The 13094-nt window shown below is 36.7% G+C and overlaps 1 protein-coding gene across 1 annotated transcript in view; it reads left to right on the forward strand.

Moving 5' to 3' along the window:
- The window catches only part of LOC306856679 (collagen alpha-1(VI) chain-like), a 33895-nt gene extending 24833 nt beyond the window's left edge, over nucleotides 1-9062 (forward strand). Inside the window, exons 26-35 of the mRNA XM_079396063.1 lie at nucleotides 603-668; nucleotides 1632-1667; nucleotides 2907-2943; nucleotides 5300-5308; nucleotides 5422-5546; nucleotides 5821-5930; nucleotides 6113-6299; nucleotides 7203-7374; nucleotides 7471-7500; nucleotides 7582-9062. Coding sequence (XP_079252189.1) covers nucleotides 603-668; nucleotides 1632-1667; nucleotides 2907-2943; nucleotides 5300-5308; nucleotides 5422-5546; nucleotides 5821-5930; nucleotides 6113-6299; nucleotides 7203-7374; nucleotides 7471-7500; nucleotides 7582-8174 — 1365 coding nt within the window. The 3' untranslated portion in view covers nucleotides 8175-9062. The remainder of the gene's footprint in view (nucleotides 1-602; nucleotides 669-1631; nucleotides 1668-2906; nucleotides 2944-5299; nucleotides 5309-5421; nucleotides 5547-5820; nucleotides 5931-6112; nucleotides 6300-7202; nucleotides 7375-7470; nucleotides 7501-7581) is intronic.
- The last annotated feature ends 4032 nt before the right edge of the window (nucleotides 9063-13094 follow it).

The following is a 13094-nucleotide window of genomic DNA, read 5'->3' on the forward strand; positions in this document are numbered from 1 at the left end:
GCAAAAATGGATCTGAGGCTATATCTCCGCAAGGGTTTGACGGATTGAGACGAAACTTGGTGTGTGTTATAACAACCATGACCTGAGGCTACCTGCAGTGTTTCGGCACTGTGCCACCTAGTGGTCAGGAGATGTTGAATTTTGTAGTAAAATGCTATATTTTATGAACGCATTAATGTATCGTTATGAAACTTGGTATGGGCAAAGTCTCTTTAAGACAAGTCATGTCACTCGGCGGCCATCTTTGAAACGCCTCTCGGGCATCCAAGTGCAGCTCCTATCACTTTGAATGGGGAAACATCAAATTCTCCAAAACTGTTCACTAAGCTTAAGATTACATTTCATATTTGAAATCACCAATGAAATCGGACAACAACTGTGTCATAAATGGTTCCCACTGTATAAAATGTAAGCGCAAGTTGGACATACAGAAAATGCAAATTAAATTAAATTAAAAGTGTACACTCGTTTTAGTTATTATTTACAAAATACAGTTTACACTGTAAATGACATACATTAATCCTATTAAAATGGTACAGCTACTAATGACTCTGCCAGCATTGTATTTTCCAGGCTGAATGTTCATATTTTGTGTTCCACAGAATAACAGACCAGGACCATCTGGCCTTAAAGGAGCCAAAGGTCACAGAGGACCTGAAGGAAGAGCTGTAAGTGCACCGCTTCGTGTATTCAGTATGTGTTTCCCCTACTGGAGTATGATAAAAGTTGATATCATGATATCATGAGTCATGTTCTCAAATGAAGGTTCATATGAGTATGATATTGTGCACCAATTATGGTGCTTATGTCAGTATCCTGTATACTGTAATCACTGTGTTTGTATTCTGGATCAGAAAGACAAACACACTGATCTGCTCTGTGATTTGAGTCTTGAAATTTTTGAGATCCAAAATTCCAAATGCACCAAATGTCAGACGTCCAAAGCCGCATGGATGTTCAGTTCGACCTTTTGTTGAGAAATTCAATGGAATGTGATCAACAAATCTAACCTCAAAATTTTGGCCAAATAAAATTTAGAAAAAATAGTTTTATAGTTAGCTTGATATAGTATCAGAAACACCACTGGCCACATGTGACATGTTCACTTAACCTAAAATATGTCAAAAACCTGGACCTGAACCTGGTTAAATATCTAAAATATATATATATATATATATATCTCCAAATCAGATACATATAGAAGATGATTGGCATTATTATATTTTCAGAAGTAAACAACCAGGCTCTTATACTGTCCAGAGGAGCCAAGAGATGTTTTTAAGTGTACACATCTTCAGTTATGTGAAACGCCGCTGAGCAGCAGTGAGTTATGGGAGTGTGGGAAGGGAAATTTCTCTCAGCCTGCAATTTTGTGATGTTCCTCTTTGCCACTGGATGACATCCAGAGAGGAGGAGACTTGACGGTCTCAAAAATGCTCTTATTTGGAATGAGATTCAGAGCTTCTTTGCTCTGGCAGAACTACATCTGTGTAACATGTAACAATGCAGACAGTGGCCTTTGCACAGACATTTTTATGTTGTTTGATATTACAGAAGCAGTCATATTTGCATTTGGTGTGTGAATTCAGTTTGCACCTTGTACATTTCATTTGTCTTGTTTTCATGCACAGGGACCACCAGGACCACCTGGGCCGCCAGGAGCTGATGTGAGTGAGTTTAATTTAAATAAACTGAGTTTTACTGAATGCACAAATCAAAGAAAGACACACATTATTGGATGTAGTCTAATGCAAATGTTCCAGCATTGTTTCCTGTACGAAGAGACAAAGAGCAACGCAAATGGTGACAGTGCTCTTGATAAAAGATCCTGGACATTCCACAATTCACTTTCCGTTATTTTTGTGAATTCCACATCGTTGACAGTCAGTAGCGATAGAAATCTCTAGCCAAGGCTCAAGCACATACTAGACTATTCATTTTGTGGAATAAAAGCATCTTTTAATAGCACACAACAGCTGCCTTGTTCCAACTGCATATATAATTAAACACTATAGATGTGCAGTTTTCTAGAGTGTCATTTATAGAGGTCTTTTCTTTCTTTTTTTTTTTTTTGCTGAGGGCCACTTATAATGCCTAATGCAAAGTTTAATATATATATATATATATATATTTAGTGACCACTAGACAATTTTGACCATTATACAATTGAATTGGGCTGTTATTTTGCTGCTGTGACCTTTAAGACATCTGTTTAAACAGTCTTTCACATTTGAAATGAGATACAAGTTCAATGTAGTTTTTAATGCTCCATCATGACAGGTTTACTAAGCAAGCTGTGCTAAATTATGCCACTTAAACTTTTAAAATCAGACTAATGACTAACGTCCTTTAGAAGAATCTGCAGAGATGTAGGTGCTACACCACCAGAAACTGCTGAAAGTGCCCCACATTTTACTTTTATTATTTTTTATCCTGGTATTTAGGAATATTATAATGTCTCTCTTAGTACTGTGACTTTATTTTTCTTAATAACAAATATGCGTTAATATGTAAATATGTTATGGTAGTTATAAAGTATTGTATATGCTTAATTAAAAAAAAAAGTATTAGTATATAGAATGAGTAATTTTTTTTAGTTGTTAGTTTCAATAAATGGTCTCTCTTTTACTTATTTAAATTAAATTCCCCTGAATAAATTACCCCTTTATCAGGACTGATGTTGTGTATTCTTATAGTATGTGCTTGCACCCTTTAGCACAAGAGGAAATGCACTTTTTAAAAAAGTGTATTGCAGTAACTATGAGTCTTTGGGGAGCGTTGTGCAGCAGAATTTCCTGTCATTAAAACAACGTGGACTTGTGGCTCCATTTTGTGATACAAAATGTCGACAGAGAAAAATAGTTGCAGAAGCAGCCATCTGTATTACTGTCTCTCTCTATTTGTAGGAATGTGAGATTCTGGATATCATCATGAAGATGTGCTGTGAGTAGACCTGTTTTTGTATTTACCCAGTTTCACTGCCTCCATAATGCAGCAAAAGATAATGCAGCAATCCACCTAGCCAGCTCAGTGTTCACTCTGCAGACCAGTAGAAAACATGCAAAAAATTGGATAAGGCATGAGAGAAATGACACCACCGTTCATATATAAATGTCCTTTTTTCCCTAAACACTGTGGCATGCATTCATATGTATAATATGTCTAGTTAAGTTAATCAAATTATGTCTTTATTGCTTTTGAAAGGATATTCATTATTTTGTTTCATAACTCTCGTTGGAGCTGTAGCCATAGTCATTTAAATGATCATATTATGCACGCTTATCATAAATATTAGTTTTGGAAGCTTAACTTAGATATTTAATATCACCATCCGGGCATGTGAAAGCAGGACATAATCCAAGAGAGAGAAAACACTGATGCTTTGAACAGAAGTGTGTAAAAGTTCAGTGTAAGGTTACACATTAGTTTGAAGAAAGGGGATTCGACAGTATTAACCAATCAGGTGCAAATAATGTGTTGTGGGCTGATGTTTTACTTAGTATGGCCCACATTTTTGGGATATGAAGGTTCTCCCTGTACGGCCCTTGTGCATTCATCTTGAGTTGCTATATTTATAAAAAAACAAAAACTTGACTCTTGTTGTGTTAGTATTTAATTTGATAAATTAGTCATGCAAATCATGTAAGATTAAACACAACGAGTATAAGCAGAGTTTGTAGTGTATTACTGTATGAATGAAACCTCAGGGACCAGAAAAAAGCAGGCAAACATGTCAAAAAAAAAAAAATCTGTTTCAACCATCAAGACAAATAGCTCCGACCATTAATTTGAGATTAGGCTGCTTTGTGTCAATTAGAGTTTAATTTATTTTTACTCCCAAGCATATTACTCTTACCTTGTTCTGTCCAGATTTTCACAGATTGGTTTATTTTACATCTGTATACTAGAGGTTTATGTAAGCCATTGTTCTGTTCATTATTGCCACCATAGATTAAACACAGATTATGGTCTTTTTGAAATTCTGTTTAAGGATTATAAATTCAAACATAAGATAATAAAACTGTCAGGTGTTTAGGTCAGAGCATTAACTGATCTTTTGTTCAGTGGGGAAAAAATGATTTGATCCCCTGCTGATTTTGTATGTTTGGCCACTGACAAAGAAATGATCAGTCTGTAATTTTAATGGTAGGTTTATTTGAACACTGAGAGACAGAATAACAACAACAACAACATAAAAAAAGTTATAAATTGATTTGCATTTTAATGAGTGAAATAAGTATTTGTCCCCTTCGCAAAAAATGACTGAGTACTTTGTGACAAAACCCTTGTTGGCAATCACTGAGATCAGACCTTTCTTGTAGTTGGCCACCAGGTTTGCACACCTCTCAGGAGGGATTTTGTCCCCAGTTGAGCTGATGCCAAAGAGCTGGATATTGGTCTTGTCTAACCACAACACTTTCACCCAGTTCTCCTCTGAATCATTGGCAAACTTCAGGCCTGTACATGTGCTTTTTTGAGCAGGGGGACCTTGCGGGCTCTGCAGGATTTCAGTCCTTCCAATTGGTGTTAACAATTGTTTTCTTGGTGACTATGGTCCCAGCTGCCTTGAGATCATTGATAAGATCCTCCCGTGTAGTTCTGGGCTGATTCCTCACTGTTGTTATGATCATTGCAACTCCACAAGGTGAGATCTTGCATGGAGCCCCAGTCCGAGGGAGATTGACAGTTATTTTGTGTTTCTTCCATTTGCGAATAATCGCACCAACTGTTATCACCTTCTCACCAAGTTGCTTGGCGATGGTCTTGTAGACCATTCCAGCCGTGTGTAGGTCTACAATCTTGTCCCTGACATCCTTGGACAGCTCTTTGGTCTTGGCCATAGTGGAGAGTTTGGAATCTGATTGATTGATTGCTTCTGTGGACAGGTGTCTTTTATACAGGTAACAAACTGAGATTAGGAGCACTCCCTTTAAGAGAGTGTTTTCCATCATTCTTCTGGATTTTTTTGTTGTTGTTGTTGTTTTTATTCAGTTTCTCGCTGTTCAAATAAACCTACCATTAAAATTATAGACTGATCATTTCTTTGTCAGTGGGCAAACGTACAAAATCAGCAGGGGATCAAATAATTTTTTTCCCCACTGTAAGAGTTAATGAGTAAACTTTTATGAATGTTTATTATTTCCAGACTGTATTCTTCCTTTTGTGAAATAGCTAAATATTTGTGGATCCCTTACTGTGAATGTTTTGATAGAACATACATTTCTGATTTGCCTCATATTGTCAAATTGTATGCAAATGTAATGTGTTTTCTCTCTCTTTCTTCATTTCTTTCTTTCAGCTTGCTGTGGTAAGTCCAAAGACTTTGAAGTAAAAATGTTTCAAATGGTGTTTTTAATTAGCATTTTGCAATGCCATCTTCTTGCTTGATGCATGTTTTTTTGTTGCTGTTTGTTTGTTAAGAATGCAAATGTGGACCCCTGGACATTGCCTTCATTGTGGACAGCTCTGAGAGTATTGGAGCTTCTAACTTTGCCATCGCTAAAGACTTCATTGTGACTGTACTGGACAGGCTCAAGTTAAAACAGGTAACCTGTCCTTTTTAGATCACCAAGAGTCTCATTAACATTTCAGTTAACTGTCAGCTTTGATTTATTAGAGTTGTAACCACCATAGACACTAAGGAAGACACGTTTCCAATCTTATTCAGATTAGTGGAAGACCGAATTGGGTTTTTCAATTATTAATTCATAAATTATTACATTTGGTCTTCTCCAGTCTTGAATGCATGGTGGTTACATACTAGATGCATTTCACTCATTGATGTATTTAAGCTTAGTTTCTTTATTTCATTTTTTTCAGTTTGGTGCCAATGAGTCTCGTATTGGTGTGGTGCAATACAGTGGTGAAAAAGCTCAGGAGGTCGTACAGCTTGGTGACCCCGACATTAAGACCTTCACAGACCTAAAACAGTATGAAATATCAATGTTCTTTTGTTAAAAGCCATAGTCTGCACACACTATTGCAAAACAACTTCAAGATACACTTCTGTGGCTTGAAGGAATTTGCTTCCTCTTCATATGAGCTTGCATTTCATGTGTACATCTGGAGTTGTGTCTGAAGAAATAAAGAAAAATGATCTTTTTCACTTTAGAGCTGTGAAAAACTTCCACTGGCTGGCTGAAGCCACATACACTGGAGAAGCTCTTCAGTACTCGCTTAACAAGCTGATTAACAAGCTTGTGACGGAGAGAAGCGTGGTCATTGTCCTTACTGATGGACGCTCTGACACCAAAAGAGACCCTGTGCCCCTAAACGTGCTGTGCGGCAAGGGACTGAAGGTAAAACTAATTAACTCAAACAACATTGGCTTTTTGGAAAAAACATGCATCAAATTTTGCAAAGCTATTAAAAACATACCTACACATACAGTACAATTCCAGTTTCCAGTTAAAATAAACACTAGTTACAGTAAAACACCAACAATTTTTATTTATGTTCACACAAATTATGCCGATTATCGGTTAATCGGGATTGGTTTTTGCACAGTTACTTGTGCAAAACTACATATTACCTCAAAGTGGAAATCATATTACAATGGAATATGATTTCGACAGCTGGATCACATAACCAGCTCCATATGTACGGCTATACTGACATAGTAAACTTGCTCGGTAATGCACCTGATACAGCATTGCACTTGCGATGCGGAGCACTCAGGTACAAGTCCCCTGAAATATGAATCACATTAAAAGAGATTTTGTTGCTTGATTTTGTGTAGAGCACTGGTTATATTGCTGCTGCAATATGTGCAGCAGCCAAAATAAAACATTGCCAAATTAACGGACATCTGTTTCAGATTAAGCTGAACATGCTTCAAGTGCCTCTCGCTGGATATTTAAGTTTGAAAGTGTATGCAAGTATGCAGGAAGCAATGTAATATAATTTTGGCTCATTTTTCCATTGACTCTGTGTTGAACTTTGAGCTAATGAACTAATGCAGTTGTTTGGATTTTTGAGGAGGTGTACAGAAACCGCTTCCACAGAAGTTGAATTCATTATTCAGTGATATGAATCGAATATCCTGCAGATGTCATGTTTGGTTAGGGACAATTTGTGATCCAATGACATTTCATGTTATTGGCATCCAAGTATGGTCCCATGACATGGAGTTAAATAAAGTCCACGACCAGAAAGGATGTACCAGTAGACGGAAACCTTGACTCCCTTATGATATCTGGCAGGTTGGTGGTGTTGGAGTAACGGATTATGCAGAAAGGCAGCCCAATCCAGAACAGCTTGATGAGGTTGTGTGTAAAGATGATCCCAGAGCAGGCTTCTCCTTTGTCTTAAACAACTTTGGTCTTCTTCTGGATGACAGTTTCCTGCAAAACCTGACTGAGAAGATCTGTGAAGGTAGGTTAAATACTGCATCTGCTGCAGATTAAGGGTGCTTCGTTAGTTCTGGATTTAATTTTGAGAGATATTTACAATGTTGTGCTTTCTTCACAGACAAGAAGTGTCCCAACTATACTTGTCCAAGTAAGTATTGATTTGAGAGCCACAATTGTCGCTGTTTTGATTGTGAGATAATAACGGTTACACCTTATTCTCTTTGTCCAGTTTCATTTAAAGACATCACTGATGTCCTCATCATGATGGACAGCTCGGCCAGCGTGGGCCCCAAGTACTTTGAGATGACCAAGAAGTTTGCACAAATGCTGGCTAAGCGCTTTTTGTCAGCAGAAAGAGGAGGCTTCCAGGTCCGGGTTGGTGTTGGCCAGTACAGCAACAATGCCAATTTAGAGGCCGAATTTTCCTCAAACACCACCCAGGTGGTCGCTCAAATCGCAGAAGCAAAGTTCCAGAATGCAGGTACACAGGTAACAAACGCTCTCAACTTTGCCATTGAGCGCTTCAGGGGTGGCAGGACGAGGAAGAAGAAGCTGCTGGTGTTTTCGGATGGTCGTTCCCAAGGCGTCAACAACATCCAGATTGAAAAAGCCGTGGAGCAGGTGAGCAACGCGGGCATTGAGCTGTACGTGCTGGCTGTGGGCAACCAGGTAAACGAGGCGCACCTGCGCACTTTGGTGAGCCGAGGACGGCCATATGACAATATATACGCCTACCGCCACCTTTTCAAAGTATCCGATTACCGCTCATTGGTCACTGGGGTCTTTTACCAAACTGTATCCCGCAAGATTTCCCTGGAGTGATTGGATAGCGGGAGGGGATCAGGAATAAAGGGGGTGGGCTGCAGTATTTTTCGTGTGAATGATATATCTGAACTTTTTTTTTGGTTTTGATTCAAATGATTCAAATGATTGTGTCAGAATGTTATTTCTTTCTAAGTAAAGGGATTAATCAAGTCTTTTCACAGATTACGTCAATGTTGGAGTAGGTTCTAGAGCTTTGACTATATGACTGTATTAAGTTGTCCATGACTGGCAGAAATTAGCATTAAATGATATATCCACTGTTGAGGGCACGAAAAAGTATTTTTTTCAGTGGTAAGGTGCTTAAATGTCTTTGATGTCATCTCTCTTTGATGATGCAGACTTAGACTCTTTAAAATGCATTTAAAAAACAATCCTGCAACCAGGGTCCAAAATGAACACATTCTTATCAATCAATCAATCAATCAATCAATCAATCTATCTATCTATCTATCTATCTATCTATCTATCTATCTATCTATCTATCTATCTATCTATCTATCTATCTATCTATCTATCTATCTATCTATCTATCTATCTATCTATCTATCTATCTATCTATCTATCTATCTATCTTCGACAATATATGCTGTCAAATATACCTGGAAATTGAAATTATTTTGGACCCTGCTTGCAACCAAGTCCTAGCAATTCTTTATTTGCATTAGTCTGTGGTAAACTTATGTGTTGGCATTAAAAATAAAATTTGAATATAAATTTGGTGCTACCAATGTAAACATTACGCTAGCTCCTTTAGTTATTAAAAAATTGTTCTTTATGCCTTTATCCAAAGAGTTTACCAATAGGCTTCTCATGTCAGAAATGCATCTGAGACCAGCCTCAGAGCTATTGTAAAGGTATTTGAAATAAAGGATGCTACACACCACCATTAATGCCTCTGTCATGTGTCTGTCTTGAAAAACGTGTGCATTCCACAACACACCAAAAGATGATGTGAACGATTAGTATCAGTTTAGTTGTTAAATGAAAATGTTGTGAATTGTTTTTTTCCATAATTTATCTCCTTGCATACGCCACAAACATTCTGAAGTATTTACTGTCTTTCATAAATTTTTACCTACTGTACATTTAAAATATTTACTTTAGCCAATGAATGCTAAAAAGGAACAGTTATATAAACTAAATATAAAATAAATATGTTTCAACTTAAAACAAGTTATTTAAATTTTGCAGTTTATAAGCTTTTTTCCCCCCTTAAAACTCCTTAAGGCAAATGATTAAATATTGTTAAATATAGAAAGAAATATACAACAATAAATCAAGTAATTTTTGTATTCTCCATTTTTGTCCCTTTGGATATTGACATGAGATATTCTGTTTATCCCATAAGGAATGAATACTGGCAAGGAAGAGCACCGCTTGTTCACTTGTTGAACAGTGAATAGGATTGCCTATACATTTGTACAACACTAACGACAATGTATAATGCCAAGTCTGCAAATGGAAAACATCCACTTAACAACCACAACCCTCTGACAACATGCAATATGTCATTAGAGATCCGCCTGTGGTTTTGCTTTGTAACATGCTTTCGTCACCCCAAAGAACTGATATCATCTGACAAGGCCATTTAAACGTATCCACATAATTACTAGTTAGAGGAGAGACAGGAAACAGGGCAAAAAAGCAGTTGCTAGACTTCAGGATACACTCTTCTGGGAAGAGGGAAAAAATATGTCGGATTTGACATATTTGACACTACATTCAGACTATATGTAGGCTATATTTGGCGTATATTGTGACTTGTGTTACAATTTAAAATAATTGTAATAATTATTTATTACATCTTAATATATCATTTATTCCTGTGATGCAAAGCTAAATTTCCAGCATCATCCTCTTGTCTTCAGTGTCACATGATCCTTCGGAAAACATTTACTATGCTAATTTGGTGTTTAATAAACAATTCTTATAGACATTTCTCTGTATATTTGTGGGATTAACAAAGTTTTTTCAGGACTTTTTGATGAATTGAAAGAACAGTATTTGAAATAGAAATATTTGTTAACATTATACATGTCTATGATGTACCTTTGCTGATCATTAAGTACATCCAATATTAGTTTCTAGTTTCGTGTCGTCAGGTCACTCATTACTCCCCAGTGTTCCTGTCTGTGTCAGCCTTGCCTTGTCTTGCCCTGCCTTGTTTGGAGTCATTAAAGACTGTTATTTTGAGTTTACATCCTCGTCTGCGTACCTGTATCCTCCTCGTGTGTGCACCGTGACACATTCATTGTAGGCCTACTTAACTTTCCCATTAATTTCTCTTCTCTTTTAAGAGCCAGGTGAATGAAGTAAACTCCTGGTTCAGTTTATTTAATACCCCAAGGGGAGAAAGCATGAAGAGGAATCTGGTGTGATTCACTTTAGCTGTAAACAGATCACGTGCGGATTCGTTTTAGCCATTGTGTAATTTCTCCTTAATGTTCATTTTCCCCTAAAAAAGACATTGAAGAGCAACTGTAATACATTAAATGAATAGTCTCACTGGATTCCTTTCAAGTAAATAAAAGACTTAACATTTGCATTGGCATAGCTTAACGTCTGGCGCTCCAGCCATCCATCTACCCTACCTTTAGCAGATCGTTAGCGTCTGTTGATGGTTAATGAACAGGTACTTTAAGATAACAAACATATTCATGCACATCTATGAGAGGCCCTGATTGTTTTTTGCTAGAATCTGTTACTGTTTTGGAGGGTGTGATGATACTTCATGGTTTGGTATGTCACAGTTTGATACAACAGCAAATGCATTCTTTCTTTGTTTATTTATTTATTTCAAACAGACGTTAGTGCTACAATACCAGTCAAAAGTTTTTGAACAGTAAGATTTTTTTTATTAATTTGATCCAAAGTACCATAAGAACAGTTACATTTTAAAATATTTTTACCATTTAAAAGAACTGTTTTCTATTTGAATATATTTTAAAATGTAACGTAATTTATTCCTGTGATTTCAAAGCTGAATTTTTAGCATCATTACTCCAGCCACACGACACTATCCTTTGCTGCTCAAAAATATTTATTGTTATTATTATTATGTTGAAAAGAGCTGAGTAGTTTTTCAAAGTTTCCTTGATGAATAGAACGATCAGAAGAACAGCATTTATCTGAAATAGAAATCTTTTGTAACATTATAAATGTCTTTATCAATTCTATACCCCCCCAAATCAGCATATTAGAATGATTTCTGAAGGATAATGTGACACTGAAGACTGGAGTAATGTTGCTGAAAATTTACAGGAATAAATTACATTTTAAAATAAAGTCAAATAGAAAGCAGTTATTTTAAATAGTAAAAAATATTTCACAATATTGCTACTTTTGCTGTAGCCTATTTTGGATCAAATAAATGCAGGCTTGGTAAACAGAAGATAATTATTTAAAAACATTAAAAATCTTACTGTTCAAAAACTTTTGACTGGTATACATGTGGCATGAACAGTTGTTTTTGAATTGAATTAGATTATAATTTCAAGATTTAAAGATTATGCTAAATAAGACACCTGCACAAAACAAAAACAGCAGACAGAGTCAATGAACATGCAAAATTATTCCCTGACAGCAGGTGGGCCTCTGCTTCTAATTTATCTCACAGAAACACCATGTCAAGACCCTGTGCTCCACATGATGTGCAGCTAGTGAACCTTCTCAGCAAGAGGTTGTCAAACTGCAAGATCATCTCCGGTCAAGGATTCAGTAGCAGCGGTGTAATCTTTCCCTCATCTATTGAAGCTTTGCCATGGCATCTGTTTCCTTTCCTGACTCTCAGGAGCCTGCAACCACATCAGCCATTAACCGATATTGAATTATATTGTTGCTTCTGGTGTTTCCTTGTAGTGACCACATCTATGAATTTACAAAAAGGACCATAAAACTACTTGCATGCTCCTCTAGTCAGCAAGACTCAGAGCAACGTTGCTCCCATATTGTGATACTTCACGGCACGGGACCGTCTCAACTTTAATTTCCATAATTTGGTTTGATAGGTATGGAGAGATTTACTTACTAGTTAGCCCCTTTTTTTTCAGTAAGCCAAAGTGGACATGTGAACTCAGGAGTTCTTAAAGATGCCATAAATTACTTTTTGCTTTCTGTGTTTATATATTTCCTATTACAACAGGAGGTTTAGGGCACATAAAGGGATTGATCATGATGGCGTTTTACTTTACAAAAATCATATTGTGCAGAAAGACTACTACTGTATTTTTGATTTTTTTTTTTAAAGTAAGACACTTTCATAAACATTAAAAATTGTAGCAACCCCAAATTTTTGAACAGTATGGTTTCAATGTTATTTCACCAGAAAAATCAATTTTTTATTTTGTTGCTTCAAATAATGTCCTTCTTGTTTTCCTAAGAACAAGCTTTCCCAGTTGGAGCTTTACTCAGGAAAAAAGCTGCAGCTGCTAAAACATCCAAACCTTATTCAAATTCAACTTTTTTCCCCCCACTCATTTGGCAAATTCAGTCTCTGATTTTACGATTTCTTCTTAACTCAGCAGTAGCCTGAATATTTAAGTAAACCAAGTCTGCTGTTTATTGTCAGCAAACCTTCAGACATTCAGCAGTTTCAGAGCACAAAGACATTCAGCCTTTTGACTGATTTCAACATATTTAATTCTTTATCTTGCCAGATTTTGCGTTACAGTCTGTTTCATATTGGAAGCGGTACAACAAGTCTGCTTTAGGAGCTTCCCAGTAATATAAGTTCAATAGTATGCTACAAGTACATTCTGCCAAATCATGCCTGGAGCACCACATACATGCCAAACCCATTTTCCAAATTCTCTTCACTTGAAATCCCACAGAACAGCACTGTGGCCATGGAAACGAGGTGTATGGAGGTGTGGGAGGGGTTTTGGAGAGGTTTGGTACAACATGCCCAGATAATGACTC

The sequence above is a fragment of the Barbus barbus genome (genome assembly GCF_936440315.1).
Source record: "Barbus barbus genome assembly, chromosome: 37".
Classification (NCBI taxonomy): domain Eukaryota; kingdom Metazoa; phylum Chordata; class Actinopteri; order Cypriniformes; family Cyprinidae; genus Barbus; species Barbus barbus.